Here is a 26896-nt window from a genome sequence, read left to right on the forward strand (position 1 = left end):
TGAGGGTATCTAGCTTAGCTTGTAGGACTACCGGGGTGTTAAGCATATCCCAGTTTAGGTCACCTAACAGTACAAACTCTGAAGATAGATGATGGGCAATGAATTCACATATGGTGTCCAGGGCACATCTGGGAGCTGAGGGGGGTCTATAACAGGCGGCAACGGTGAGAGACTTATTTCTGGAGAGATTCATTTTTTAAATTAGAAGATCAAACTGTTTGGGCATAAACCTGGAAAGTATGACAGAACTTTGCAAGCTATCTATACAGTATTTTGCAACTCCTCTCCCTTTGGCAGTTCTATCTTGATGGAAAATGTTGTAGTTGGGTATGGAAATCTCAGATTTTTTGGTGGCCTTCCTAAGCCAGGATTCAGACACGGCAAGGACATCAGGGTTGGCGGAGTGTGCTAAAGCAGTGAGTAAAACAAAATTAGGGAGGAGGCTTCTGATGTTAACATGCATGAAACCAAGGCTTTTTCGATTACAGAAGTCAACAAATGAGAGTGCCTGGGGACATGCAGGGCCTGGGTTAACCTCCCCCTCACCCGAGGAACAGAGGAGGAGTAGGATGAGGGTACGACTAAAGGCTATCAAAACTGGTCGTCTAGTGCGTTGGGGACAGATAATAAAAGGAGCAGATTTCTGGGCGTGGTAGAATAGATTCAGGGCATAATGTGCAAACAGGGGTATTGGTGGGGTGCAGGTGCAGTGGAGGTAAGCCCAGGCACTGAGTGATGATAAGAGAGGTTGCATCTCTGGATGTGCTGGTTAAACTGGGTGAGGTCACCACATGTGTGGGGGGTGGGACAAAGGAGGAATCTGAGGCATGTTGAGTGGTACTAGGGGCTCCACTGTAAACTAAAACAATGATAACTATCCTAAACAATAGTATACAAGGCATATTGACATTTGAGAGAGACATAAAGCGAGGCATAAAGCAATCACAGGTGTTGATTGGGAGAGCTAGCTAAGACAGCAACAGGTAAGACAACAACAGCTAATCAACAAAGATAACAACAACAGGTAAAATGGCAATGAATGGGCAGAGAGGGTTGGTTAACTACACACAGGGCCTGAGTTCGGGGCTAGGGCCGACAGATATATATATATATTTTTTTAATATAAATTAAAATAAACAAAATGTAGTACTGTGATAATTGAACAGTCCAGCAGGCATCAGCTATGTAGCCAAGTGATCATATGGTCCAGTGAACAGCAATAGATGGAGCAGGGAAGCCGCGGCGTAGTCGTTACTAACGCTAGCACACGGGAGACACGCCGTTTAAAGTTAGCAGGCCGGGGTAAGTAGAAGCGTCTGCTCCGACGTTGAGGGCACAGCGGATGGAATTACGTCTGCAGACCAGTTGTGGTGGTACGGCAGGGCGTTGTGTCGACAAAAGGTCCGAGCCAGATGGCGAAATAGGTATTGTAGTTGTAGTAATTTCGTTTGCTTGCCGGGAGATGTGCCTGGCTCGCGGCTAACTGGTGCTAGCTTCGGGGCAGGGGCATTAGCCACTATAGCCACTCGGTAGCAGCTAGCTAGCAGCAATGATCAGCTGCAAAGGTCCAGAGCTTACACCAAGTAGGAGTAGTGGATTCTAGCTGTGTCCGGGAGGCATCGGCTGGGTAGCCGGGTGATCACAGAGTGGGCCTAGCTCAGGGATAGCGTCGAGGATTGGTCACTCGGTGGCAGCTAGCTAGCTGTGATGATCAGGAGGGATGGTCCAGGGTTTATGGCAGGAATCCGGCGTTGTAAGTGGATAAAAACAATCCAAGGCTTGTAGGTATTATCCAGGCTAAAAAAATATGTTTGGTGCCTGTGCAGAAGGTAAAGGACGCTAGCAGTGGCTAACAATGACTAAAAAGCAAGTAGCTAATTAGCTAGTTAGCTTCTGATGGCTAGCTTCTGATGGACGTTCTTGCTATAAGGTAAAAAAAAATAGCGGATCCGTGTCACATTGAGTGAGGCGGGTTACCGGAAGGAAAAATTAATTTAAAAATAGAAAAGAGATTGAAAATAAATTGAAATATATACAAAAAAAGACGGAAAATACAAAAGTAAACAAGAGGACAACAAACCACGTCTGCACTGCTACGCCATCTTGGGAGAGCGATCTAAGGCACTGCATCACAGTGCGAGATGCGTCACTTCATTCCCTGGTTTGATCCCGAGCTGTATCACAACCGGTCATGATCGGGAGTCCCATAGGGCGGCGCACAATTGGCCCAGCATCGTCCGGGTTAGGGTCAGGTTTGGCCGGGGTAGGCTGTCATTGTAAATAAGAACTTGTTCTTAACTGACTTGTCTAGTTAAATAAAGGTTCAATAAAAAAATTAAAAAAATACTGTTAGTCTAGGCTAGCCACCAGGCTGAAATATAAGCTTAAGTTTTAAAACCTCTTCAGGATCTGCCCCCTTTTTTCAATTTTCGCCTAAAATGACATACCCAAATCTAACTACCTGAAGCAAGGATATGCATATTCTTGATACCATTTGAAGGAAACACTTTGAAGTTTGTGGAAATGTTAAATTAATGTAGGAGAATATAACACATTAGATCTGGTAAAAGATAATACATTTTTTTGTATTTTTTTTGTACCATCTTTGAAATTCAAGAGAAAGGCCATAATGTATTATTCCAGCCCAGGCGCAACTTAGATTTTGGCCACCAGATGGCAGCAGTGTATGTGCAAAGTTTTAGACTGATCCAATTAACCATTGCATTTCTGTTCAAAATGTTGTATCAAGACTGCCCAAATGTGCCTAATTGGTTTATTAATACATTTTCAAGTTCATAACTGTGCACTCTCCTCAAACAATAGCATGGTATTATTTCACTGTAATAGCTACTGTGAATTGGACTGTACTGTTAGATTAACAATCATTTAAGCTTTCTGCCAATATCAGATATGTCTATGTCCTGGGAAATGTTCTTGTTATTTAAAACCTCATGCTAATCCCATTAGCCTACGTTAGCTCAAACGTCCTGCGGGGGACCCACCGATCCTGTAGAGGTTAAAACTTGTTAGGAATAAGCGTCCCGTCTAAGGGACAGTTGTAAATCATGCAGCGCCGTGTGTCAAGGTCGCAGATTTTAGAGAAACAACAAATGTCGGTACATATAAGTGTCTTATATCGGCTGAAAACTTAAATTCCTGTTAATATAACTGCACTGTCCAATTTACAGTAGCTATTACTGCAAAAAAATGCCATGCTATTGTTTGAGGACAGCTCCAAACAACAAAACACTTTTTTCACTGCGATAGGTTTGATAAATTCACCTCTGAAGGTAAAACGTGTACCTACATTCTGAAATCTTGCTCTGATTTATCATCCGAAGGGTCCCAGAGATATCATTTAGTTTCATTTTGTTAGATAACTTCCCTTTTCATATCCTAAAAAGGTCCATATAGCATGCACAATCAATTTTGTATTTCCACTCGTTCAATTTGCAAAGAAAGGAATCTGTGAAAATCTAACCCTAAACGTTGTTTCAACCAGTCAAATGATGTTTGTATTTATTCCTCAGAGATCCTAGAATGTAACCAGACTTCACGATATCATTAGGATCCTATAGGACACCAAATTTGGTCAGAGTGATGCCTTCATGGCCCACCGATGACGCGGGCGGTCTTCACTTGATTGACTGTAACTTTGTCAAATAAGCACCAATCGGGGTTAAACAAAAATTTAGCTGCTAACCTTGTGCGACAGCAAGCCATTTCCTTTTTGACAAAAATTACAAGAATATGGAGAGTTATGAAGTTATGAGAACTGGGTGTTTTGCAAATGTTGAACTTACAATATGGAAATGCTAAATCAAAGTCCAAGTATACAGTTTTGACGATATTCTTGCAGAAAAAATGTCATGTAAATATCTCCTTCACAATTTGCCCAAATGTACCTGGGTGACTTCACATTAAATGTCACGTAGCTTGCTCATACTTCAAGTTATCAGTCTGAAACTTTGCACATACACTGATGCCCTCTTGTGGATACCATAGGAATTACAACCAGAGTGATGGCTAGATTTGGGACCTTTCTGTTGGTAGAATTATTATTCTTTTTTTAAGTAGTTTTTTTCTTTGTATTTTCTTCTACCAGATCTATTGTGTTAAATTATCCTACATTCAAAGTGTTTCCCTTCAAATGGTACCAAGGACCTTGCTTCAGGGCCTGAGCTACAGGCAGTTAGATTTGGGTATGTCTTTTTTGTGAAAATTAAAAAAAAGAGATCCCTAAGAAGGGGCTAGTTTATGTAGCTTAGACAATGGCCACTCTTTGTATTACATGAACATGCTAATAACGACAAAAGGAGGACACAATTTTAGCACAGCGGGATTTGCCATTACGCGGGGACGGATGCAAGTTCCCCACAAAGTACAGGCTCTAGGTCAAATCCCCAAACTGGTTAAATGTAGGCTATACATCTACCAGACAAAGATCCTTTTATTTCGTCCTTTCTTTTATTCATTAAGACAATTTGTGTTCCGTTTGTGTCTTACGTCTTTGGTATAATGAGCAGGAAAGCAGCATGCCAGGACCCCCTACCATCTACCCATTCTTTACCTCCCTCAGGAAGCACAAGTTCAATAGCTCAATAACAGTTCCATAGCTTAATGGGGAAGGAGGGGGGGTACCTGGTATGTTTCTGTCCATTCAATTCCATTCAGAGGCCCCATTTGGGGACCCCCCAACCACTACTCCTTTGGTCTGGAAGAAGGCCTATCCATAGAGCCCCCCAGTAACTCACTAGTTGCTTCCCCCTGCTGGTGTCCATCCTAAGTCTTTGAACTTCGGGGATACCCACCCAAGGCCATTTGAGGATACCCTCCCACCCCCAATCTTCTGTCTGGAGGTGGGCCTCGATCCCTGGACCCCCTTGTGACCATCCAACCATCAATGGAGAAGCCATGCTCCCCATGTAGCCACACTTCAAACCTCGATCGCTTTGAGGTGTATTGTATTTAACATTATACACTTGATAAAATTACTTATTCTGAAGGTGCATTTTATTTCAAATGAATAGTGCTTTTTAAAGGTGTAAATAGCAGGGAGATAAATACCTTCAATGTGGATGCTCTTCACTGCTCTCTTCAATGATTAAATGCCTGCTTTGGCCCAAAATGTTTATCAGGAGATGTAAGTGCAAGTGCTTATTGTGGAGGCATGCATATGCCCCAATGTTAAGATCAAATGGGAAGTATTTAGGATCTTGTAGGAAATTTGAGGAGAGACGATAGTCACAGAGACAAATGGAAAAGTCTCGTTCATAATGTCACACAGTCAAAGTCTCTACCTATTTTTGTGTCTGTGTACCTCCATCTCCAAACCACACCTTTTCCATGTATATCTGGAGGAGAGAGTATGACACAGTTTCCTGCGGCGTCTTTATAATGAATTAGACTGTAAGGACCCTGAATCACACAATAGATGACCCAGTCAGCATCTGAACAAAATTAACCACAGGAAAAAGGTGCTTAGAGATCTCCTATAGAGACATCAACCCTACTTCATTTCCAGACTATCCACCCTAGTCCTAATAAATCGCAAATGGGAAAGGGCTTTTTTTATTTTTTTTTTTTATGGAAACATTTAATTAAGAAGTAATCATGGCCGCGGGTGATTTTCTATTTCAATCTCTCCAACCTTAACTGAAACAGTGGGATTTCTAATTAGAATAATATTGATATGCAAATGTATGGATTTTATCTTTTTAAATCGCAGGCCCAAGACATAATCAGTAGAATAAATGAGGGAGGGTGTGTGTTTTTGGTGTGTATGGGGAATTGTGGATGGTGTGTGTATGGGGGGTAGTATGTGTATGGGTGATGTATGGATGGTGTCGGTATGTGGGGGTTGGTGGTTAGGGTGTGTATGGGGATGGCTTGATGATGTGTGTATGGGGGGTGGGTGGATGGGGTGTGGTGTGTGTATGGTGGGTAGGTGTGGGGGTAGATATTGTATCCATATGGGATAATGTATCAATATGTATCCATGTCTTTCAACATTCACAGGAGGTCAGAGAACTGGCAGTGTGGTGCCAGGACAACAACCAATCCCTCAATGTGAGCAAGAGAAAGGAGCTGATCGTGGACAACAGGAAAAGGTGAGCTGTACAGGCCACCATTAACATTGACGGGGCTGCAGTGGAGCAGGTAGAGCGTTTCAAGTTCCTTGGTGTCCACATCACCAATGAACTATCATGGTCCAAACATACCAAGACAGTCGTGAAGAGGGCACGACAAAACTTTTCCCCCTCAGGAGACTGAAAAGATTTGGCATGGGTCCCCAGATCCTCAAAAAGTTATACAGTTGCACCATCAAGAGCATCCTGACCGGTTGCATCACCGCCTGGTATGGCAACAGCTCGGCATCTGACCGTAAGGCACTACAGAGGGTAGTGTGTATGGCCCAGTACATCACTGGAGCCAAGCTTCCTGCCATCCAGGACCTATATAATAGGCGGTGTCAGAGGAAAGCCCATAAAAAGTTCTCCCTGCTACCGCACGGCAAGCGGGACCGGAGCGCCAAGTCTAGGACCAAAAGGCTCCTCAACAGCTTCTTCCCTCAAGCCATAAGACTGCTGAACAATACATAAAATCTCCACCAGACGATTTACATTGACCCCCCCTTCCTTTTGTACACTGCTGCTACTCGCTGTTTATTATCTATGCATAGTCACTTCACCCCTACCTATATGTACAAATTACCTCAACTAACCTGTACCCCCGCACACTGTCTTGGTACCGGTACCCGCTGTATATAGCCTCGTTATTCTTGTTGTTACTTTTTATTATAATTTTTTACTTTAGACTATTTGGTAAATATTTTCTTAACTTCTTTAGGATAGGGGGCAGTATTTTCACGTCCGGATAAAAAAAACGTACCCGATTTAATCTGGTTACTACTCCTGCCCAGAAACTGGAATATGCATATAATTAGTAGATTTGGATAGAAAACACTATAAAGTTTCTAAAAATGTTTGAATGGTGTCTGAGTATAACATACCTCATATGGCAGGCCAAAACCTGAGAAGATTCCATACAGGAAGTGCCCTGTCTGACAATTTGTTGTCCTTCTGTTGCATCTCTATCGACATTACAGCATCTGTGCTGTAACGTGACACTTTCTAAGGCTTCCATTGGCTCTCTAAAGCCACCAGAAAGTGGAATGGGGTGTCTGCTGTCTCTGGGCAAAGTACAGCAGCAGAGTTTGTAAGTGGTCAGCCTGGGGACAGTGAGACTGAGATGTGCGTTCACAAGACTTCTCCATTTTTTTCTTTCAGCCTTCGAATGAATACAACGTTGCCCGGTTGGAATATTATCGCTATTTTACGAGAAAAAGAGCATAAAAATTCATTTTAAACAGCGTTTGACATGCTTCTAAGTACGGTAATGGAATATTTTGAATTTCTTTATCACGAAATGCGCTCGCGCGTTACCCTTCGGATAGTGACCTGAACGCACGAACAAAACGGAGGTATTTGGATATAACTATGGATTATTTGGAACCAAAACAACATTTGCTGTTGAAGTATAAGTCCTGGGAGTGCATTCTGACGAAGAACAGCAAAGGTAATCCAATTTTTCTAATAGTAATTCTGAGTTTAGTGAGCCCCAAACTTGGTGGGTGTCAAATTAGCTAGCCTGTGATGGCCGAGCTTTGTACTCAGAATATTGCAAAATGTGCTTTCGCCGAAAAGCTATTTTAAAATTGGACATAGCGATTGCATAAAGGAGTTCTGTATCTATAATTCTTAAAATAATTATGTATTTTGTCAACGTTTATCGTGAGTAATTTAGTAAATTCACCGGAAGTTTTTGGTGGGTATGCTAGTTCTGAAAATTACATGCTAATGTAAAAAGCAAATTTTTTCAAAACATGCATGTACTGTATAACATAATGTCCTAGGGGTGTCATCTGATGAAGATCATCAAAGGTTAGTGCTGCATTTAGCTGTGGTTTGGGTTTATGTGATATATATGCTTGCTTGGAAAATGGCTGTGTAATTATTTGTGTCCATGTACTCTCCTAACATATTCTAATGTTTTGCTTTCGCTGTAAAGCCTTTTTGAAATCAGACAATGTGGTTAGATTAACGAGAGTCTTATCTTTAAAATGGTGTAAAATAGTTGATTGTTTGAGAAAATTGAATTGTGGTATTTTAGTTGGTTTTGTATTTTGCGCCGTGCGATGCCATTGGCTGTTGGCTAGGGGTTCCGCATGCGGAACGGGGTTCCGCTAGCGGAACGTCTGTCCTCAACAGGTTAACTGCATTGTTGGTTAAGGGTTTGTAAGTAAGCATTTCACGGTAAGGTCTACAGTTGTTGTATTCGGCACATGACAAATAAAGTCTGATTTGGATAACATGAAAAGAGCCTAACCAGCTCTGCTAGGGAGAGTAAAATGGTCAGTGTTTGGGTGGGGGCTAAAGCTTAAGATGATTCTTATGGCATTGCACACGGTCAGTGTGAACCAGAGTGACTTGACAACAATGGGCCAAGCAAGCTGTACATACAAACGGAAACAACACAGGATGTCTTATTTAATGAAAGGGGTTGCAGTCTGCCATGAAACATTTATTCATGTATACGGGTAAGAGTCTTGCTGCAGTTTCAGATATTATAAGTTTCTAATTTTGTCAAAACGTTGTTTTCATTGCAAGTTAAAGCTTACTGTTAGCTAGCTAACTGACGTTAGAGGGCAGGCTCGCTAGCTAACATTACGTTTATGATCTGTGTTTAATGATGTTACCTCAGAATGCCATTTTGCATTGCTAGTTATAGCCTAATGTTAGCTAGCTAACTAGCTAACATTGAACCTATTTGGTTAACTTTAGCTAGCTATGACAATTGGTTTGTATTGTTGGTACTTTAGGATTATGGTTAATTGTTTAGGGAGCATGTTTAAACAAATGACTGCACTTCGCCAGATGATTACATGACCCATCTAGTTAGCCATAATCACCATCCGACACAACTGGCTATCTATTGTATAATAATGCCAAAATATTTGTATCTGGAATTTGTCTTTCAGCATCAGTAGAACACACCTGACTCTCCACCAGTCATACAAGGAAAATTGTCTCATGCCTCCCATCAAAAAGAGAGCTGACCCAAGCAACCACAGGTTACCCCTAAAGCATGAGGACTTGCAGTGAGTGGTGAACTTCAACAACTACGCAGAGGATAATGCAATAGTATTATCAGGATGCCACCCAGGACACAAACACTTTGGTGGAAAGCTGCTGCCATCCCATCTGACAAAAGAAGCAGGGTGGCGTCTACAAGGAATCGATGACAACACTTGGTATGTAAACCATAAAACACACATTTTGATTATTTAATTGACCTCCAACATGATTGGCACTACTTTTATTGAGCTCACATTATTTCTGTATTTTCCAGAGGTACGTGTAGTCGGGCTGCGTGTTATCATTTTAACTTCCAGTTTCCAAGATTATGTTTCTGTATGCAGTGCTGCTGCTCTGCACATTTGTAGGTAAGTGAAACTTACCTGATAATGATGCATTAAAAAACAATATTACATTTTACGTTACATTTTCTTTTCATTAACCTATCTTAATGTTATTTTGTTGTTTGCAGGTGCACTATCCCTTCACAGCCAGGTCCCATCTACTTTTTAGCTCCTCGCAACTGCAGTGGCCAAAACAAGAACACTTTTGTGCTTGGGTATTGTGCCTGGCGGACCATGCACAAGCTCCACCACAGTCTGGACCTTCACTTCCTGATCACAGGCCACATCAAGTTTGCCCCCGACTGGTGCTTCGGCCTCATCAAGCAGCGCTACAGTAAGACCAGAGTGAACACTTTGTCTGAGATTGCTGGTGTTGTGAAGGACAGCACTGTGACAGGGGTCAACATCCCACAGCTGGTTGGACTGGAGGATGGTATGGTGCTGGTGGAAAAAGCTATGGCTGGCAACATCACCTGACTCCGTACTTCAGGCGGCTGCCACAGTTCAAGCAGTACCAGCAGTGAATATCATTTTCATTGCATTGTATGAGGTTATTCTTCTTATCTAAACTTGGGAGGTGAATTGATGTAATGTAGGGTTGTAACCACTTCAATTGTTTTGGTTATTTCCTGTTATACAGCTTCGATGCTCTGGAGCCTGGTGTTGTTGTCGCCTAGGAGCGTTTGGACTCAGTCGGGACCAGGTTTCAGCTGCTGTGGAACGCTGACATCCTTCCTCCCATAGATGGTCTGCCTGTACAAGCACCATCTGGACTGGACACAGCTAGACAAACATATGTTTTTGAGAAGATCAGGGAGTTTTGCGACGAAGAGGCTATGGACATCACATGCCCTGCACCAAAGTCAAGGGCAGGACAGAAACAGGCTCTCCGAATATAGATTCCCTTGTTCATGCGTTGTTCGGACAGACCAGTCACTCAAGAACACTTTGGAGGAGCAGTGACCAAATGTCCCGCGGCCATTTTAGGGATGTGTCAATCCGCCTTTCGTTGAAAGGTGGTACAAGCCGGCTGTTCCGACCAAGATCAAATGCCGTTGAGGGTGCAGCATGGTCTGATTTGATTCGGAGTCCAGATCTATCTCACTTTGTCACGCTTCCAGCGCCATCTCTTTCAAAGGAATGGCATGCGCACATTCTTCTTGTTCTAGTCTGGCTACACGTTTGCTTTACCTTTCCCTGTGCTCGAGTTCCAATTTCTGTTGATCCCATTTTCCCTTTAGTTCTACCTCTCTCAGTTGCACGTCTACGGGGTGTACTCTACCACCCGTAGGACCCTTTTCATCATCCACCAAAACCTTCGAATCAGCATGTGCAAATGTGATATCATAATGCTTTGCAATGATGAGCAGATTTGCCATGGCTTTTTTTTATTAGCCTGTGTGTTTATGCAACTTTCAAATTGACAACCAATCTTATAACCCCTCAGGGTGGATGTCAGTGACAGAAACTCTACCACAAAAGTGTATTTTGAACACCCAAATATCTGTGCACAGCAGAGATGTGACTAGAGCAACTACCATACTCATAGGAAACAAATCCTGGACGAGCCCCCATATGCAGTAGCAATGGAGCCTGGGAAAGAGGTTACAAACACTAACAACGACACAAAGCTTATGTTGGGCAGATTTTGATATGTATAACCCAGGTAATGAAGACTTTTTAGGAGTACGTTTGGGCACCAATACCAGAGACCGTCAATTGCGATTAATTCCTTATAATGATATTATTATCAGCTACAGTAGGCTAGGTTATGATCACAAGGCTAAAATTACCATCTTGGATCTCGATATCTCGTCATATATGGCGGATTCAATTTTTACTCAGTGGTAGTAACATGAGCCACCTACGTGCACAGAGGTTACAGGGGGGGTGGGGATGTGTGTACAGGCTCACAGGCTTACTGCACCCTCTCAAGGGCAGTGTGACAAGAGGACCGAGGGGAAAACAGAACTGAAGGAAAAGAAGAAGGAAAAAAGCGGAGAAAACCTAAAATAAAATAAAAGTTATAGAAAAACAAAACCACATAGAAAACTTACGACGAGTGCACGCTGCAGTTGTAGAATACAAAGTCCACGCCGGCGAACGTCTTGCCCGTCTCCTTGGACTTGAGGTAGAGCTTCACCATGCGCTTGTCTCCTACGGAGACACACGCATCGCTTAGCAACTTATGTCATGCATTGGAGACTATGGAGAGAATAAGTCAGGTAGAAATATCTCCTAGAGTCACAGGGAACATTAAATCACATTAGAGCTGATAACAATCCATAACGGTGGATAGAAAATCTGCTTTAGGAATTCTCAAGTTTAAACATGTCACTTCTGGGAATCTAAATATATACGGCTCCTTCATCTCCAATCTTTGAAGAGACATCACAGGCAACAGTGGTGTCATTGTGGCGTGACTGCTTTAGAACTGATAAAGATGCTTAACACATGGTAATGGACCTGCTTCTGAACTCTCTTAAACATATCACATTGGAGAGTATACATGTAGAATCTTGATGCTTGGGGAGCAATTAGGGGGAATAACATTGGTAGTGACAGAAAAACTCAAAGTATTATTGAGTTATGTAAAAAAAGCCATGAAATGTGCAATTCTGGTCAAGGCAAAGCTATTGCGAAGATGAGGAGGGAGACGAATGATTGGAATGGTATCAAACACATTAACACTGTTCTGTTTATTTCATTCCAGACACTACTCCATTAACCAGCCTCCACTGACTGAGATGAGCCCACAGGCGTATGATGTCATCATTGGCATAACAGCCTTTTTCTATTTTCATGGCGGAGGGGATATCATGACACTACCAGTGTGCACCAGAGGTGGCGGGGTCCGGGCGGCGTTCTCACCTTTGTTTCGGGTAATGGGGATGACGTTGTGGGCCGAGGGGGACAGGCAGTAGATGCGGCTCCCCTGGATGTGCCCATCCGTCTCCACGTAACCCTCGAAGGAGCAGTTGACCCCCGCAGAGAGGTCAGGGACGTTACGCGCCTCCAGCACAAGCTGAGGACAAACCAATGGAATATAGGGAATATGTTATTAAGACAGATAATGTGGAGACATGAAATACATGTCATAATGTCAAGGGTTTAATGGAAGGACATGTAATAAACACTATATATACAAAAGTATGTGGACAACCGTAGTGGATTCGGCTATTTCAGCCACACCCGTTACTGACAGGTGTATAATATCGAGCACACATCCATGCAATCTCCATAAACAAACATTGGCAGTAGAATGGCCTTACTGAAGAACTCAGTGACTTTCAACGTGGCACCATAACGGGTCTTCCCTGTGGCTCAGTTGGTAGAGCATGGTGTTTGCAACGCCAGCATGGTGTGTGCATGGTGTTTGCAACGCCAGCATGGTGTGTGCAACGCCAGGGTTGTGGGTTCGATTCCCACGGGGGGCCAGTACAAAAAAAACTATATATATATTTTTTTTAAATACAGCATGAAATGAAATGTATGCATTCACTACTGTAAGTCGCTCTGGATAAGAGTGTCTGCTAAAATGACTAAAATGATAATAGAATGCCACCATTCCAACAAGTCAGTTCGTCAAATTTCTGCCCTGCTAGAGCTGCCCCAGTCAACTACGTGGTGTTACTGTGATGTGGAAACGTCTAGGAGCAACAACGGCTCAGCCGCAAACTGGCGTAGTAGTAGGCCACACAAGCTCACAGAATGGGACTGCCGAGTGCTGAAGCACGTAGCGCGTACAAATCGTCTGTCCACGGTTGCAACACTCAGTACCGAGTTCCAAACTGACTGGAAGCAACGTCAGCACAAAAACTGTTAGTTGGGAGCTTCATGAAATGGGTTTCCATGGCCGAGCAGCCTCACACAAGCCAAAGATCAACATGCGCAGTGCCAAGCGGTGGTGTAAAGCTCGCCACCATTGGACTCTGGAGCAGTGGAAATGCGTTCACTGGAGTGATGAACCACGCTTCACCATCTGGCAGTCCGACGGACGAATCTTGGTTTGACGGATGCCAGGAGAATGCTACCTGCCTGAATGCATCGTGCCAACTGTAAAGTTTGGTGGAGGAGGATTAATGATCTGGGGATGTTTTTCATGGTTCGGGCTAGGCCCCTTAGTTCCCTTAAGTTACATCATACAATGACATTTAGACGATTTTGTGCTTCCAACTTTGTGGCAACAGTTTGGGGAAGGTCCTTTCCTTTTTCAGCATGACAATGCCCCAGTGAACAAAACGATGTCCATACAGAAATGGTTTGTCAAGATCGGTGTTCACATGCTTTTGGTCATGTAGTGTAAATCATATAACACAGAGGATTAATGTTAAGACCTGCTGAACTAAATGGGCTATTTTCAAATATTTGTCAAAATTGCTTAAGATCAGTAAATTTGGTTGGGAATCATTGTTGGACAGCAGTATTCCAACCTTGTCTCTGAGTCAGGACAAAGACTGGACCACTCAGGAACACAACCATTCTGGTGTTTCTTTGGGAGTAAAATCTGTGTAGATGTCCTGTTGTCGCAGGATTGGAGTTTTCAGAAAACTGAGGTGGCTTTGCTCCTTTCATATTTATTTTGATCCTAACAAACTCCACAATCCATGCCGGTGACAAGTATATCTATATGATGCTGCCGTCACCATACTTGAAAATACAAGTGACAGGCTAGTGTGGATATTGGAACGTAGTCCTGGAATACATTTACTGCTAATAGGACTGGGGACTTTGTGGCAAGGTTAGTGTGAAGAGCATGTTAATGTCTTTAATGACACAAGCATGGAGTTAGCTACTTATTGGCATGTCACACAGTTACTGGTGTGTATTTACATAAACACATTTATATACAGGTACTGTATCAGTACACACATACAGAGTCAGACACTCTTTCACACACACCTGGACTTGGGACATGGTGACAGAGATGTTCTTGGGGTGAACACTGAGCTCCACACACTGACGCCAGTCTGAGGCAAACCGTTGGGGTTCATCTGCTCTCTCACATATGTCCTTACGGGAACACCTAGAGAAGAGAAGGTCAGAAATGACACACACACACACACGCATATATACACACACACACACACACACACACACACACACACACACACACACACACACACACACACACACACACACACACACACACACACACACACACACACACACACACACACACACACACACAAACACCCCCTCCAAATGTATTTGGTGCATGAACATAGTGATAACAATGATCAGCAGGTAGCCTAGTGGTTAAGGTAACCTAGCGGTTAAGGTAGCCTAGTGGGTTAAGGTAGCCTAGCGGGTTAAGGTAACCTAGCGGTTAAGGTAGCCTAGCGGGTTAAGGTAACATAGCGGTTAAGGTAGCCTAGCGGGTTAAGGTAGCCTAGCGGGTTAAGGTAGCCTAGCGGTTAAGGTAGCCTAGCGGTTAAGGTAGCCTAGCGGGTTAAGGTAACATAGCGGTTAAGGTAGCCTAGCGGGTTAAGGTAGCCTAGCGGTTAAGGTAGCCTAGCGGGTTAAGGTAGCCTAGCGGTTAAGGTAGCCTAGCGGTTAAGGTAGCCTAGCAGGTTAAGGTAGCCAAGCGGTTAAGGTAACCAGGTGGTTAAGAGTGTTGGGCCAGTAACTGAAAGGTTGCTGGTTTGAAAACCCGAACCAACTAGGTGAAAAATATGTTGACGTGCCCTTGAGCAAGGGACTTAGCCCTCATTGCTCCTGTAAGTCGCTCTGAATAAGAGTGTCTGCGAAATTACTCAAATGTAAATGTGAAAATTATATACCATAAGCCTAAAAAACACACAGGCACACAAACGTTTCTGAATAAGGTCAGAAACATCCTCCATATGATCAGCCATCTGCACAACCAGAAAAAAAGCACACCAATGTTCCAATTTGCACTACCAGCTATCATACCACCTCTTCATAACAAAACAAAGTCTCTGAACTGACACTGTGTGCCTCAGCATTGCACAATAAAAGGAGAGGAAAATGCAAAGTGCCTTATCTTAGCCTTGGTATACCAACCTTCCTACTCAGCAGAATACTGTCTCTCAACCTCTCACACACACATGTACGCACACACACACACAAAGAGAGAAGTCATGGTGATATTGCTTGTGGACTGCATTATTCCCTAAAGAGAGAAACCTGGAGAGTTGAACAGGCCTTCTCCCTGACCCCGTCTTGATGGGGAGAGTTGAACAGATTGCATGCAGCATTGTGCATATTATGAGTGTGTGTGTGTGGTGTGGTGTGTGGTGTGTGTGTGTGTGTGTGTGTGTATCAGTTAATATCACTCTAGCTTTTCTTGGATTGCTCTCCTACTACACGGCTGACGAACGAGACAAATATGACTCTAATTAGCTACTGCAGAACAAAATACCACAGGGCGAAAACGTCTTAAATACCTGTCATTCTGAGTGGTCGGGGGGTAAAAATAGATTGAGGGAAGCTATCCAACGGGAAATTAGCAGAACAAACTTAGCACTCCGTTTTGGTGAGGAGGAAGGTCAAAAGCTCTGTGACTGGAGGTCAGTAACATCTCGAGTCTATCTTGATTGCGTTTCCGTCGCCTTGCCTGCCTCGTCCTCAATTAAAATCCCCCCCTAATGCAAACACACATACACGTGCACGTGAAAACACACACACACACACACGCCTGCCGATCAGATGAAGTGGCATGTTGCACAGGTGGAAGTTTTAATTAACAGAGAGAACAGCGAGAACTGGCTTTTTGCCAACGCTGGAGATACACACACACACACCCTCTCACCTCCCCACGCCCACACCCCCTCTCACCTCCCCACGCACACTCCCCCTCTCACCTCCCCACGCACACTCACCCTCTCACCTCCCCACGCACACCCCCCCCTCTCACCTCCCCACGCACACCCCCCCTCTCACCTCCCCACGCACACCCCCCCTCTCACCTCCCCACGCACACACACCCCCTCTCACCTCCCCACGCACACAACCCCCCCTCTCACCTCCCCACGCACACAACCCCCCCTCTCACCTCCCCACGCACACAACCCCCCCTCTCACCTCCCCACGCACACCCCCCCTCTCACCTCCCCACGCACACTCCCCCTCTCACCTCCCCACGCACACTCCCCATCTCACCTCCCCACGCACACACACCCTCTCACCTCCCCACGCACACCCCCCCTCTCACCTCCCCACGCACACTCCCCATCTCACCTCCCCACGCACACCCCCCCTCTCACCTCCCCACGCACACCCCCCCTCTCACCTCCCCACGCACACACACCCTCTCACCTCCCCACGCACACCCCCCCTCTCACCTCCACACGCACACCCCCCCTCTCACCACCCCACGCACACCCCCCCCTCTCACCTCCCCACGCACACTCCCCCTCTCACCTCCCCGCGCACACACCCCCTCTCACCTCCCCACCCCCCCCCCTCTCACCTCCCCACACACACACCCCCTCTCACCTCCCCACACACACACCCCCTCTCACCTCCCCACACACACACCCCCTCTCACCTCCCCACACACACACCCCCTCTCACACACCCCGTCTCACCTCCCCACACACACACCCCCTCTCACCTCCCCACACACACACACCCCCTCTCACCTCCCCACACACACACCCCCTCTCACCTCCCCACACACACACCCCCTCTCACCTCCCCACACACACCCCCCCTCTCACCTCCCCACACACACACCCCCTCCCACCTCCCCACACACACACCCCCTCTCACCTCCCCACACACACACCCCCTCTCACACACCCCCTCTCACCTCCCCACACACACAACCCCTCTCACACACCCCCTCTCACCTCCCCATGCACACACACCCTCTCACCTCACCATGCACACACACCCTCTCACCTCCCCGTGCACACACACCCTCTCACCTCCCCGTGCACACACACCCTCTCACCTCCCCACGCACACACACCCTCTCACCTCCCCACGCACACACCCCCTCTCACCTTCCCACGCACACCCCCTCTCACCATCCCACGCACACCCCCCTCTCACCTCCCCACGCACACCCCCTCTCACCTCCCCACGCACACCCCCTCTCACCTCCCCACGCACACCCCCTCTCACCTCCCCACGCACACCCCCTCTCACCTCCCCACGCACACACACCCTCTCACCTCCCCACGCACACACACCCTCTCACCTCCCCACGCACACACACCCTCTCACCTCCCCATGCACACACACCCTCTCACCTCCCCATGCACTCACCTCCCCACACACACACCCCCTCTCACCTTCCCACGCACACACACCCCCTCTCACCTTCCCACGCACACACACCCCCTCTCACCTCCCCACGCACACCCCCTCTCACCTCCCCACGCACACCCCCTCTCACCTCCCCACGCACACCCCCTCTCACCTCCCCATGCACACCCCCTCTCACCTTCCCACGCACACCCCCTCTCACCTCCCCGTGCACACCCCCTCTCACCTCCCCATGCACACACCCCCTCTCACCTCCCCATGCACACACCCCCTCTCACCTCCCCACACACACACCCCCCCTCTCACCTCCCGACACACAACCCCTCTCACACTCCCCCTCTCCCCTCCCTACGCACACCCCCTCTCACCTTCCCCCTCTCACCTCCCCACGCACACCCCCTCTCACCTCCCCATGCATACACCCCCTCACCTCCCCATGCACACACACCCTCTCACCTCCCCATGCACACACACCCTCTCACCTCCCCATGCCCACACAACCTCTCACCTCCCCATGCACACACACCCTCTCACCTCCCCATGCACACACCCCCTCTCACCTCCACATGCACACACCCCCTCTCACCTCCCCATGCACACACCCCCTCTCACCTCCCCATGCACACACCCCCTCTCACCTCCCCATGCACACACCCCCTCTCACCTCCCCATGCACACACACCCTCTCACCTCCCCATGCACACACACCCTCTCACCTCCCCATGCACACACACCCTCTCACCTCCCCATACACACACACACCCTCTCACCTCCCCATACACACCCTGTCTCACTTCCCCATACACACACACCCTTGAGTCATGTTAGCCAGCAGGAGAGAGAAACACACTGTCACCAAGTGTATCTTATATAGCATCGTGTCTGGTGAGAAGTCACACTGTGCACACACACACACGTCTGGTGAGAAGTCACACATTGACGATGCCTACTGTACAGCGCCTAACACACTGACTAGCAAGCTAACACACTCTCTGGTGTAGTGCAACACACAGAGGAAAAATAACACTCCTACATATGTGGGGTGTCAACAAGGACACCTGGCATGCTCTGCACTGCCATCTGCTACTAGTAGGTTTATTCATGAATCTTAAGATCTTCTAAAAGATACAAGGCAGTATCAACATTGATTTTCATGTGATGGCAAATAGCTAAGGCTTTCATTTCAGAGGATAGCTTCACAGTCCAAATTCTCACCCGTAGCCTCCTTTCCTCAACCTCTCATCTGTGAGAGCGTGACAGGTTAAAGTAAATGGAGACCTACCTAAAGATGTGTTTTACACTTTATCCAATTCACATCAAAGCAGATAAAATAAAGGAGACCGGGGCTCTGTTAGACTATCAGGACGCAGTATACCCAGAGTAGCTGTATATGAATGACAGTACAGCATGTACCCAGAGTAGCTGTATATGAATGACAGTACAGCATGTACCCAGAGTAGCTGTATATGAATGACAGTACAGCATGTACCCAGAGTAGCTGTATATGAATGACAGTACAGCATGTACAGAGAGTAGCTGTATATGAATGACAGTACAGCATGTACCCAGAGTAGCTGTATATTTATGACAGTACAGCATGTACCCAGAGTAGCTGTATATTTATGACAGTACAGCATGTACCCAGAGTAGCTGTATATGATGGAGGAAAATGGCGCCAGAGAGGATGGCTGACGTTTTACGTGCTCCTAACCAACTGTGCTATTTTGTTAGTTTTTTTGTGTTGTTTGTAACTTATTTTGTACATAATGTTACTGCTACTGTCTATTATGACCGAAAATAAAACTTCTGGACATCAGAACAGCGATTACTCACCTCAAACTGGGAGAAGCTTTTTCCTTAATGAGTCCGATGCGAAGGATATACTGCTTCCCGGGTACAGGCCCAAAACCCCGTCATTTGTGTGAAGAAAAGACGGAGAAAAAGGGGGCGGAGGTGCCGTCTGAGAATTCGTAGGCGAGCGAGTAAACTCCCACTGCCATCTGTTCTATTGGCCAACGTGCAATAATTGGAAAACAAAATTGATGACCTAAGATCAAGATTATCCTACCAACGGGACATTAAAAACTGTAATATCTTATGTTTCACCGAGTCGTGGCTGAACGATGACACGGATAATATAGAGCTGGCGGGATTTTCCATGCACCAGCAGAACAGAGAAGCTACGTCTGGTAAGATGTGGGGTAGGGATGTGTCGGTTTGTCAATAATAGCTGGTAAGCAATGTCTAATATTAAAGAAGTCTCAAGGTATTGCTCGCCTGAGGTAGAGTACCTTATGATAAGCTGTAGACCACACTATCTACCAAGAGAGTTCTCATCTATATTATTCATAGCAGTCTATTTACCACCACAAACCGATGCTGGCACTAAGACCACACTCAACCAACTCTATAAGGCCATAAGCAAACAGGAAAATGCACATCCAGAAGCGGCGCTCCTAGTAAGCCTGGGATTTTAATGCAGGCAAACATAAATCCGTTTTACCTCATTACTACCAGCATGTCACATGCAAACAGAGGGGGAAAAAAAAAAAACTTTAGACCACCTTTACTCCACACACAGAGATGCATACAAAGCTCTGGGGCCCCTCAGGGGTGTGTACTTAGTCTCCTCCTGTACTCCCTGTTCACCCACGACTGTGTGGCCAAACACGACTCCAACACCATCATTAAGTTTGCTGATGACAACAGTGGTAGGCCTGATCACCGACAATGATCAGACAGCCTACAGGGAGGAGGTCAGAGAACTGGCAGAGTGGTGCCAGGACAACAACCACTCCCTCAATGTGAACAAGACAAAGGAGCTGGTCGTGGACTACAGGAAAAGGCGGGCCAAACAGGCCCCCATTAACATTGACGTGGCAGTAGTGGAGTGTGTCGAGAGCTTCAAGTTTCTTGGTGTCTACATCACCAACAAACTATCATGGTCCAAACACACCAAGACAGTCGTGAAGAGGGCACAACAACACCTTTTCCCCCTCAGGAGACTGAAAAGATTTGGCATGCGTCCCCAGATCCTAAAAAAGTTATACAGCTGCACCATCGAGAGCATCCTGACAGGTTGCATCACCGCCTAGTATGGTAACTGCTCGGCATCTGTCAGTAAGGCACTACAGAGGGTAGTGCATACGGCCCAGTACATCACTGGGGCAAAGCTTCCTGCCATCCAGGACCAATATAATAGGTGGTGTCAGAGGAAAGCCCCAAACAATTGTCAGACTCCAGTCACCCAAGTCATACACTGTTTTCTCTGCTACCGCACGGCAAGCGGTCCTGGAGCGCCAAGACTTGGACCAAAAGGCTCCTTAACAGCTTCTACCTTCAAGCCATAAGACTACTGAAGAATTAATCAAATGGCAACCGGACTATTTACATTGATACCCCCACATTTGTTTTGTACTGCTGCTACACGCTGTTTATTATCTACGCATAGTGACTTCACCCCTACCTATATGTACAAATAATCTCGACTAACCTGTACCCCCTGCACGTTGACTCGGTACCGGTACCCCCTGTATATAGCCTCGCTATTTTATTGTGTTACTTTTTACTTTAGATTATTTGGTAAATATTATCTTAACTCTTCTTGAACTGCACTGTTGGTTAAGGGCTTGTAAGTAAGCATTTCACTGTAAGGTCTACACTTGTTGTATTCGGCGCAAGTGACAAATAAAGTTTGTTTTGATTATGAATGACAGTATAGCATGAACCCAGAGTAGCTATATATGAGTGAGAGTGTGTAGACCGAGAGTACAATATGTGTACTTACATGTTGTGGAGGACACACCAGCCACAGTGGGGGTCTTTGGAGCCCAGGCACTGGCCACAGGTGGTGTACTGCTCACAGCTCTCGACTGGTACCCTGCTCACCTACCGAGAGAGAAGTGGGGGGAGGGGGAGATGGATGGAAAGGAGAGAGAGGACGTTGTTAGCCTTTCAAATCATATTAAAGCAATGCAGTGCACACGACACAGATATGTATGCACAAATATGGACTGAAAAATAAATTACATTTAACTACATTTCAAAGTGCCAGAGGCTGGAAGTGTGAGTTTGTGTCTGTGTTCTTTCTTTCTACTGTAGCGTGTTGATGAAGCAGTGTGTGTCCTAGAGTGTCGTTCATGTCTAGCGGTGTGTGTGACAGCCACCAACGGTGCATACACCAGTTTAGGGAGCAGGCACGCAATGCATGCTGGGCCGGCTGACAGGTGGAAACTTATTTTGATTGACAGGTGACCTCCAAATCCCAACCGGTGGTGGAGAAGACGGATGGACTCACAGTGTGACAGTGTGTGTGTAACTTCTTCAATGCGATTACAGAGGTAAAATAGTAGTGATGAGCTACAGATGTTTCCATGTTCTACAGGATGTGTGTAAGTTAACCCTCTACACCAGAATAGGGTGCTTTTGCGTGCGTGTGTTTGTGTTGGGAGTAAAATAGCACTTTTATTGACCACAACACACAGTTCTGTGAGGCCTTCTCTCCACCGTTCTTCCCATGTGTGTATATATTTGTCTGTCTGTGTGTGCGTCTGTGTGTTTATGATAAGGTGGGTAAGTATTATATTTCTACTGCAGGCTACCTTTAAATCATGTGTTGGAAAGAGATCCCTCTAAAACGGTAAGTAAGACCACTAAACTACTTCCCTGGGGGCCGTCATTATAGCTAGCAGAGTGAGAGAAAAACACACAGGCATGGAGACCCACCTAGGCTCTCTCTCTCCCCCTCCCTCTCTCACCACACACACACACTGCTCCAAAAAAATAAAGGGAACACTAAAATAACACATCCTAGATCTGAATGAATGAAATAATCTTATTAAATACTTTTTTCTTTACATAGTTGAATGTGCTGACAACAAAATCACACAAAAATAATCAATGGAAATCCAATTTATCAACCCATGGAGGTCTGGATTTGGAGTCACACTCAAAATTAAAGTGGAAAACCACACTACAGGCTGATCCAACTTTGAAGTAATGTCCTTAAAACAAGTCAAAATGAGGCTCAGTAGTGTGTGTGGCCTCCACGTGCCTGTATGACCTCCCTACAACGCCTGGGCATGCTCCTGATGAGGTGACGGATGGTCTCCTGAGGGATCTCCTCCCAGACCTGGACTAAAGCATCCGCCAACTCCTGGACAGTCTGTGGTGCAACGTGGCATTGGTGGATGGAGCGAGACATGATGTCCCAGATGTGCTCAATTGGATTCAGGTCTGGGGAACGGGCGGGCCAGTCCATAGCATCAATGCCTTCCTCTTGCAGGAACTGCTGACACACTCCAGCCACATGAGGTCTAGCATTGTCTTGCATTAGGAGGAACCCAGGGCCAACCGCACCAGCATATGGTCTCACAAGGGGTCTGAGGATCTCATCTCGGTACCTAATGACAGTCAGGCTACCTCTGGCGAGCACATGGAGGGCTGTGCGGTCCCCCAAAGAAATGCCACCCCACCCATGACTGACCCACCGCCAAACCGGTCATGCTGGAGGATGTTGCAGGCAGCAGAACGTTCTCCACGGCGTCTCCAGACTCTGTCACGTCTGTCACGTGCTCAGTGTGAACCTGCTTTCATCTGTGAAGAGCACAGGGCGCCAGTGGCGAATTTGCCAATCTTGGTGTTCTCTGGCAAATGCCAAACGTCCTGCACGGTGTTGGGCTGTAAGCACAACCCCCACCTGTGGACGTCGGGCCCTTATACCACCCTCATGGAGTCTGTTTCTGACCGTTTGAGCAGACACATGCACATTTGTGGCCTGCTGGAGGTCATTTTGCAGGGCTCTGGCAGTGCTTCTCCTGCTCCTCCTTGCACAAAGGCGGAGGTCCTGCTGCTGGGTTGTTGCCCTCCTACGGCCTCCTCCACGTCTCCTGATGTACTGGCCTGTCTCCCGGTAGCGCCTCCATGCTCTGGACACTACGCTGACAGACACAGCAAACCTTCTTGCCACAGCTCGCATTGATGTGCCATCCTGGATGAGCCGCACAACCTGAGCCACTTGTGTGGGTTGTAGACTCCGTCTCATGCTACCACTAGAGTGAAAGCACCGCCAGCATTCAAAAGTGACCAAAACATCAGCCAGGAAGCATAGGAACTGAGAAGTGGTCTGTGGTCCCGACCTGCAGAACCACTCCTTTATTGGGGGTGTCTTGCTAATTGCCTATAATTTCCACCTGTTGTCTATTCCATTTGCACAACAGCATGTGAAATTTATTGTCAATCAGTGTTGCTTCCTAAGTGGACAGTTTGATTTCACAGAAGTGTGATTGACTTGGAGTTACATTGTGTTGTTTAAGTGTTTTCTTTATTTTTTTGAGCAAGTATGTATGTATATACATGTATACATATATATATACATATATACATACATACATACACACACACACATACACACAAGACACAGACACACCTTTGCCAAATACATTAAACTCAGTTTTTCACAAATCCTGGCATTTAATCCTTGTAAAAATCCCCTGTTTTAGGTCAATTAGGATCACCACTTTATTTTAAGAACGTGAAATGTCAGAGTAATAGTAGAGAGAATTATTTATTTCAGCTTTTATTTCTTTCATCAGGTTTGTAAGCCTCCTTGCTCGCACACGTTTTTGAATTCCAGACCACACATTTTCCATAGGATTGAGGTCAGGGCTTTGTGATGGCCACTCCAATACCTTGACTTTGTTCTCCTTAAGCCATTTTGCCACAACTTTGGAAGTATGCTTGGGGTCATTGTGCATTTGCAAGACCCATTTGTGACCCAGCTTTAACTTCCTGACTGATGTCTTGAGATGTGGCTTCAATATATCCACAAAATTTCCCCCCCCCTCATGATGCCATCTATTTTGTGAAGTGCACCAGTCCCTCCTGCAGCAAAGCACCCCCACAACATGATGCTGCCACCCCGTGCTTCACGGTTGGGATGGTGTTCTTCGGCTTGCAAGCCTCCCCCTTTTTCCTCCAAACATAACGATGGTCATTACGGTCAAACAGTTCTATTTTTGTTTCATCAGACCAGAGGACATTTCTCCATTTGCAGTTGCAGACCATAGTCTGGCTTTTTTATGGCGGTTTTGGAGCAGTGGCTTCTTCCTTGCTGAGCGGCCTTTCAGATTATGTCGATATAGGACTCATTTTACTGTGGATATAGATGCTTTTGTACCCGTTTCCTCCAGCGTCTTCACAACGTCCTTTGCTGTTGTTCTGGGATTGATTTGCACTTTTCGCACCAAAGTATGTTCATCTCTAGGAAACAGAATGCATCTCCTTCCTGAGCGGTATGACGGCTGCGTGGTCCCATGGTGTTTATACTTGCATACTATTGTTTGTACAGATGAACGTGGTACCTTCATGCGTTTGGAAATTGCTCCCAAGGATGAACCAGATATGTGGAGTTCTACAACTTTTTTTTCTGAGGTCTTGCCTGATTTCTTTGATTTTCCCATGATGTCAAGCAAAGAAGCACGGAGTTTGAAGGTAGGCCTTGAAATACATCCATAGGTACACCTCCAATTGACCCAAATGATGTCAATTAGCCTATCAGAGGCTTCTAAAGCCATGACATAATTTTCTGGAATTTTCCAAGCTGTTTAAAGGCACAGTCAACTTAGTGTATGTAAACTTCTGACCCACTGGAATTAAATAATCTGTCTGTAAACAATTGTTGGAAAAATGACTTGTGTCATGCACAAAGTAGATGTCCTAACCGACTTGCCAAAACTATAGTTTGTTAACAAGAAATTTGTGGAGTGGTTGAAAAACGAGATTTAATTACGCCAACCTAAGTGTATGTAAACTTCCGACTTCAACTGTAAATGTAAGTCCCAAAGAAATGTGAGATAATGTCTAGATGCTTTTATAGTGGAGATCAAGTTTAGAAACTGGCTGGCTGGGCTGATGAGTCAGTGGATTGTGCAGTGAGATGGAACAGAGTAAATAGGCATTTCAATGTCATAGCTTTAGCTGGTGGTAGCTTGTGGAATAGACACCGGCTGGAACATGGTTTTAACCAATGAGCATCCAGGATTAGACCCACCTGTTGTATAAATGCACACACACACACACACACACACACACACACACACACACACACACCCCTTACAGACAGGAAACAACAGAGGCCTGTGTGTGTATTAAGAGGGTCTCATTGTTGACTATGGTTTTGATTATTCTCATAGGTCAGGTATGAGAGCTGCAGAGGTCAGTGGGTGCTTATCAGTGCCATGGAGACTAGTGTTTATCCAACACTTGTCCTTATCACTCAACACTCAGCAAAGAGAAAGAGAGAGAGAGAGCCGTACCACAGGTAACTTCCACAAAGCTGTGAACAATCTGAGAGACAAGGCAAAAAGGGCCATCAAATTCGACATCACAATTAAGATCTGGCTAAGAATATTTGAATCAGTTATAGAACCCATTGCCCGTGATGGTTGTGAAGTCTGGGGTCTGCTCACCAACCAAGAATTCACAAAATGGGACAAACACCAAATAGATACTCTGCATGCAGAAATCTGGAAAAACATCCTCTGTGTACAACGCAAAACACCAAATAATGCATGCAGAGCAGAATTAGGTTGATACCAGCTAATTATCCAAATCCAGAAAAGAGCCGTTAAATTCTACAACCACCTACAAGGAAGTGATTCCCAGACCTTCCATAACAAAGCCATCACCTACAGAGAGATGAACCTGGAGAAGAGCCCCCTAAGCAAGCTGGTCCTGGGGCTCTGTTCACAAAACCAAACAGACCCCACAGAGCTCCAGGACAGCAACACAATTAGACCCAACCAACTCATGAGAAAAAAAAAGATAATTACTTGACACATTGGAAATCCTTTACCAAAAAACAAGGGCAAACTTCAATGCTATTTGGCCCTAAACAGAGAGTACACAGTGGCAGAATACCTGACCACTGTAACTGACCAAAAATGAAGGAAAGCTTTGACTATGTACAGAGCATATCCTTGCTATTGAGAGAAGCCACCGCAGGCAGACCTGGCTCTCAAGAGAAGACAGGCTATGTGCACACTGCCCACAAAATGAGGTGGAAACTGAGCTGCACTTCCTAACCTCCTGCCAAATGGATGACCATATTAGAGACACATATTTTCCTCAGATTACACAGACCCACAAATAATAATAAAAAAAAATAACATTTTGATA

The 26896-nt window shown here is 45.8% G+C and overlaps 1 protein-coding gene across 3 annotated transcripts in view; it reads right to left on the reverse strand.

Moving 5' to 3' along the window:
• LOC106583586 (plexin-A1) overlaps window positions 1-26896 on the reverse strand; it is a 373995-nt gene that overhangs the window by 161942 nt on the left and 185157 nt on the right. For all 3 annotated transcript variants that reach the window (XM_014167946.3, XM_082967657.1, XM_045705581.2), the window contains exons 5-8: window positions 21507-21607; window positions 14384-14507; window positions 12353-12506; window positions 11539-11638 (exon numbers count right to left, since the gene is read on the reverse strand). In XM_014167946.3, coding sequence (XP_014023421.2) covers window positions 11539-11638; window positions 12353-12506; window positions 14384-14507; window positions 21507-21607 — 479 coding nt within the window. The remainder of the gene's footprint in view (window positions 1-11538; window positions 11639-12352; window positions 12507-14383; window positions 14508-21506; window positions 21608-26896) is intronic.

The sequence above is a fragment of the Salmo salar genome, chromosome 22, assembly GCF_965601325.2.
Source record: "Salmo salar chromosome 22, fSalSal1, whole genome shotgun sequence".
NCBI classification, from domain to species: domain Eukaryota; kingdom Metazoa; phylum Chordata; class Actinopteri; order Salmoniformes; family Salmonidae; genus Salmo; species Salmo salar.